General features: G+C 33.6%; 1 protein-coding gene across 2 annotated transcripts in view; it reads left to right on the top strand.

Annotated features, from left to right (window-relative positions):
* Positions 1-1,929: 1,929 nt before the first annotated feature.
* LOC106462575 (acyl-CoA dehydrogenase family member 11-like) overlaps positions 1,930-6,374 on the top strand; it is a 176,685-nt gene continuing 172,240 nt past the window's right edge. For both annotated transcript variants that reach the window (XM_022389869.1, XM_013922509.2), the window contains exon 1: positions 1,930-2,277. In XM_022389869.1, coding sequence (XP_022245577.1) covers positions 2,020-2,277 — 258 coding nt within the window. In that variant the 5' untranslated portion in view covers positions 1,930-2,019. The remainder of the gene's footprint in view (positions 2,278-6,374) is intronic.

Genomic DNA, 6,374 nt, shown 5'->3' with positions numbered 1-6,374 from the left:
AGGAATTGTGACATCTTGCAGAAAAAAATTCCACTGGCTATTTAGCAAAGCTGAGTGTTCTAATGTGCTAGATGTACCCACTGAAATGAGAACCAAAGATATTTGGTTCATAATGCATTGTATTCAGTCTCCTTTGCTTAAAAACAAACACAATGCAATTTTCGTTATTGAAGTAACACATGGAATGACAAAAGATGTTTGTAAACAGCCCATTAGACAATCATTTTGCATATATACTCTAATCCAAGGGTTTGGGTTGACTAAACATTTTATATTTATTTATTACTATTTTTAGGAAAATTACTATTGAATTGTTTCAACAGGTACAAAATATATCTAAATTATCATTTCTTTCTAGGACTGCACATTGTGAAAGACAATTACATACTCTTTATTTTTTAAAACCAATGCAAATAATAATAATCTTCAAACAAATTACTTTGCTAATTGTATATCCTGCATCTGAAAAGGCAAGAAAAGCCATAAAGAGTACACAAATGTTACCATCATGTTGGATGCAATGTGCAAAAATATTAGTAATGCTTGTAAACATAAAAAAACAATGGTTACTTTTATTGATTTTGGCCATGAAACTGAAGAGATAACTGGGGTATTAATTATGACTTATAATGATTGTAAGACTTCATTGCTACAGGAAAAGGGGCATAAGCTGTAGTTCAAGCTTAGTTAAAATATTTACACAAAACATGAGGAATTAAAAGTTTTTATTAATAGAAGATATGCATGTAATGATATGATAATATATGTAAGAATTATGTGCCAATAAATGCCTCCATGTGAAGGGAAAAATAGTAATGTTATTCCTCATAAATGGATGGCCATACACCAAATGTGTGTGTGTGTGTGTAAAATTTTAGGCTGTCAGTTTGACAGTTAAATCTAACAGCATGTTCTATTTTAATATATTTTAGCATACAGAATTCAGGACCTACATAAGTTCTGGTGCATGCCATAAGTTCAAGCCAATAACAAATATGTAGCAAAAACTTCTGATGGTTATATGTTTCAGAAAGCACTCAAGTTTTGGTTCATTTTTTGAAATCCTACGCTGTTAAAATATGTGTAACATCCATTGTCCTAACTATAATTATTAAGTATGAAAAAAGATGTTGCATCCAAACTATCAATTCCCTTACAAATCTTAAAATCCTTAATCAGAATCCCTCTAACTTTTTTTTTTTCAAGAGAACACAATTTCAGATTTTAACTTGCCAGCATATACAACCTTTCTATCCCATGCAGGTATTCCATGATATAAATCAATATGAGAAAACGTCCTAACATGACCTCTGAGGTATCCCACTTTTCACATTAACTCATTAATCGAGTTTGACTGAACTTCATTTATCATCAAGCGTTCTTCTTCCTCCCAGCTATTTTAATTTTATGATTCAACAGATAAATTTTTAACGACTCTGAACAAGCCTTTTGTATAGCACTTTGTGAAATGCTTTCTGAAACTTCTGATACACAAAATATATATCGCGGCAGTTGTTTTGGTTTGAGCGATCTTTGGTGAATTAGGATACTTTATTAGATGGGAATTCTGATTTCGGCGGGTCTTTTTGTCATTGAGTTGTAGAAAAGCCGCCAAGAAAGTCGAAGTAAGAGAGAGAGAGAGGAAGAAGAACTCGCCTACTTGTAATGGCACGTCGAGTATCCAACACAAAAGCAAGATTTAAGGAAGATGATTAGCACTTAAATACCGGAAAATGTGGCATCCGTAGTAGTACAAAAGGGAAAAATTAAAACCCCTTTCCCCAAAATAAAAAATACAGAAAACAGCATGTTTAATAGTTTTTACACAAAACTAATAATATTTGTTTTCCATCTTTGAGTTATTACCAATGTCATTATTACGAAACTCTGCGTAGTTGGTGCAGTGATAAAAGAAGGGTCAAAGTACAAATACATAGTAAGAGGACGACATTATTTTTTTAGGTTTGACAACAAGAAGTTTTACCCGAGAGCGTAATACGTTGTAAAGTTGATAGGACAATGTTATTACTTTGGTCGAAAAAGACACATTTTTTTCGAAAACTATTTGTTAATTTTAACACATGCTTTCCTCCATCTACATTAACAGTGTTTCGGAAACTATGTTCAGAAATTGAAAGTAACTTTAGTAAGTCTACTTCATTATCTTTCTCCGCAGCGAAACATGGGTCGTTCTACCAAACTCCGCCTAAACTAAGCAATCAGTATCTAGAGGATACGTCTTTACTGAGATACCTGAAAAGAACTCTTCCTCAGGAGGTAAGAAGTGATTGTTATGATATCAGATAAAAAGAGTTTAGGCATGCGTATTTAGTATAAATCGACAATATGAACTCATATCAATAACTTAAAATTAAATAACCTCGTGTTTACAAACTTGGAGTCTGATATACGTTTGACATTCCATATTTTGCATCTTCACCGTTATGAAAAGCCAAACCAATCAAACAACTGTACTATTAACTGCTACATAATATTTTAAAAATCATTATACTTATTGTGGACCTACTCTGTCTGGTACTCACGTAGAATGTTAAGTTTGTTTGTAATTAAGCACAAAGCTACATAATTGGCTATCTGTGCTCTGCCCACCATGGGTATCAAAACCCAAATTCTAGTGTTGTAAGTCCGCAGACATACCGCTGTGCCACCAAGGGGCAGAAAAGGCAATTCTTCACTTTTCGTTTATGTTCATCACAATAATGTGGTTTTGTTTCTGATTCATTCTGAATCTTCGATAGCATCTCCTTGGCCTGTTTCTCAAAATGATTAAAGTCTCTGCAAATAGCCTGTAGAAACTGTTAAAGATTTCATGTGGTCTACAACACTCTTCAGAATAAGTTCTTCAGTTTGCAGCAAGATATTAACTTGATGCATGCATTCCACATCATCACTCCAGAATACACAAAGGAGAACTGTTTCTAGTTCACACAATGCATCAGAAATATTTTTAGCTTCTACACAAGTGTCATATTCAGTGTGTCAATGATACAAACATAATTCACTTTGAATGTTTTCATTGCTTCATACCTTGCAGATCATCTTATGTCAGAAAGTGACTTCAATTGAATCACTTTGTCATTTCCGGATTGTGACTTCAATGTATCATTCATTAGTTTCCATCTATAAGTAGAACCTGACAGAAATGCATATAACTTCTGAACAATTCCAAAAAGGAGACAGCTTCTACACTACAATTAGTCACTGTTCAATCCACTAGGTTGAGTGATTGAGCAGTACAGAGTGCAAATAAAGCCAGAGGATTGTATTGTCGAATCCTGCTTTGCACTCTTTGATATTTTTCTGGCATATTAGAAGCATTGTTATAGCTCTAAGAGCGACAGTGTTCGAGTTCAAGACCACAGTTGGACAAATATTATGTTATAACATTAGCTGAATTTTCTTTATGACTAGATATGGGTACAAATTTAAGAAATCTCTGCACAGCTACTAAACTATTGGGATAAACATATCTTACAATAAAAGTCAGTTGATCAACGTGTCAATCTGGGGTGGAATCAACTCTTATACCAAGATATTTAGATATTTTTTACTTCATCTACAATGAGATCCAGGATCTTATCTCCAAGTAAATTAGCAAATTCAACACAAATGGTTGAAAGCAGATATGACACATGACTGCATCCACAGTTCCCATATTGTTCTATGTGATTTGCCAGGAATGCTTCATATTTTACCAACAACTCTAGTATTTCAATACATTTCCCATTGCCCTCTTAGAGCAAGTCCACATTGACCCAGAAGAGAATGACATCAATAACACATTGTAATAAATATTTCCAGTACATAAGCTTTACTGAATGCAGTTTCCAATCATATTTTCCTTGAATGATTAAACCAGTGACTTAATGTCTCAGAATGATTACTACTAATTTCATGAGATGATAGCCTAGCTGATGCATTCTACCAGTCGTTAAATCCAGTAACTAACTGGTCATAACATGAAGAGGGTGAGAATAATTTGCACACTCTACAATAAATAATTTCTTTTTTTTCTAGAACACTAGCCAATATCGATCAGCATATTCTCCATTGAAAATTTTTGTTTGAACATAGATTTAGAAATGAATCATCATTTAGTTGACTGTCATGCAGTATAATTCACAAAAATCTGGAGAATCAAAACTAATATTTTGAGGAATGAGGCCCATTTAAATGAAATATTCTGTCAGTTTCTCACTTACAATCCAGTCAGCAGGATCATAACTAAATATTTCATAAGTAGATTTTGTATATCTATTTCGCGTGTTGCAACATCCTCACCTTGTTGTTCAACATTTTCTGTCTCCACTGCATTAGGCACAGTAGGGAGCTCTGCTGCTGATGGTTCTGTTGTCAAGGGTACAAACACCAAATCCTGTCAGTGGCCTCACTCCTTCGATAGATGCTTTTGATTTCTTTTCACATTGTTTCCATTTTTCAGCACCATTAAGATAAATACATTTTATTTTCAGATCTGAAAAAAAATAAAAAATAAAGTAAGAAATCTGTCTGTCGAACTGAGCTAAGATTTTTATTTTGAATAAAGCAGATATGGTTATTTTTACAACTGTTCTACAATGCCAAGTTTTAAAGAAAAATTAAAATAAATTAAAATTTGAAATACCAGTACAAAAATGCTAAGTTTCACTGTTATTAAAAAGTGCATGTCCATGGTAAGCAAATGTTCTTTTGATTGACTGTATTCTTGGTTTGGCTGGTAAGTCATTGCTTTGTAATTTCTTAATTCCATAATACATGTCTTTGTATTCTTTCTGCACATTTTGTTGATAATAGAGGAATGAGTGGATGAGTAGTATCTACTTCAGTGGCAGCATATAAATTATGAATTTTTTGATCAAGAACACTTTGCAGGTCTTCTAAACTTTTGCCAATAACTTAACAGCACGTTTGTGGATGGTAAACAGTGGCAACAAGTTTGTGTCTGCTGCTATATACCATGCGGTGTTACCATATAACATAGTCAGGAGAACTGCAGTTTTGAAAAAAAAAGATCATCTCTTCTTGGTTGTAACACTTCTTTAGTTCTTTGAGTTAATATATTTTACTGTTACACTTTTGAGTAGTATATTCAATATATTTTTGAACATAAGGCTTCAGCCTGTCATTGCTTAACAGACACAGGAGGATGTAGCTTAAGGATAAAATTTGGCATTCAAATCTCAAAACTTTTATATGGAACCTTAATCTTTTTTTTTATTGATGACCTTGGGGGCCCTAAGGTACGTGCCTACTCGGCCTATTGGGTAATCTGGCACAGCTTACTTGATCTAAATGTCATGCATCCTCTAGCAAACATATAAATTAAAACAAAGAAAAGGTAGCTTACATCACTAGTTACTTCCTGAGTTGTGGAGTCCTTTGAACATTACTAGCACACAAATAAAACAATACAATAAAGTGATCATTCACCAAGTCTTTTGGGTGATTTTAACGTCTGACACCCATGATATGCAGATGAGCTCACCTATTTTCTCTTATCATCACTGACTTTTTTTTCATTGGAAAGTCCTTCCTTGATAAGTGATAGAATGAATTCACTGGCATCTCCATTGCTGATGACTCTTTGGAAGTAGTCTTGATAGGAACCTTGGGCTCCTCAGCAGGTTAATCTTTCAATTGCAACTTATTTTCTGAAATCACCCAGTTGGCTATTCTCTCACCAGTATATTTCCAAAGATCCTTACAATGGATGACCTATCTATGGAGGACCACCTATTTTTTTGGATTCTGTAAACAAAATCATTAATTTCTAAATACAATATATCATCTTTCCCAACACTTTGAAGTACATCATTTCTTGTGTCTTGTGGCAGGGATTGCACAATCATACAATATCACTTCAATGGAGTACTGTCTTATCAGTATTAGTACCATAACATTTTTTATTAAATCACTAGCAGATTTAAGTCTTTCCTAGGTAAATTCTAGAATGACATCAATGATGTCCCTTAATTTTTTTACATATTCTATGTAAGACTCTGCTGAGTGACTGTCCTCTGAATATAAATACAGCAGATCCAAAGGCATTTTAAGCTCCTTCCTAAAGATCAGTAATGATGGTGTATTGCCTGTAGCTTCATATTGTTACGTCTCTGTTTTGTTAATTGATTTTTTTTCGTAACTTCGTTCCAACGAAACTTTAATGACACAAGTCTTTACTTAATAAAACTGGTTTATTCTTTCCGAATATAACTCTGCGATACACTTAATCTCAATATTCGTGCTAAAACAACACTGTAACGAACGAACGTTAACTTCAACAATACTCTGTGACTGCAGTTCAATTACTCACTATCTACTCACACGCATTACCTTACCCTCTTTTATATACC

This window comes from Limulus polyphemus, unplaced genomic scaffold (genome assembly GCF_000517525.1).
Source record: "Limulus polyphemus unplaced genomic scaffold, Limulus_polyphemus-2.1.2 Scaffold1200, whole genome shotgun sequence".
Classification (NCBI taxonomy): domain Eukaryota; kingdom Metazoa; phylum Arthropoda; class Merostomata; order Xiphosura; family Limulidae; genus Limulus; species Limulus polyphemus.
This window is presented reverse-complemented; position numbering and strand designations above follow the sequence as displayed.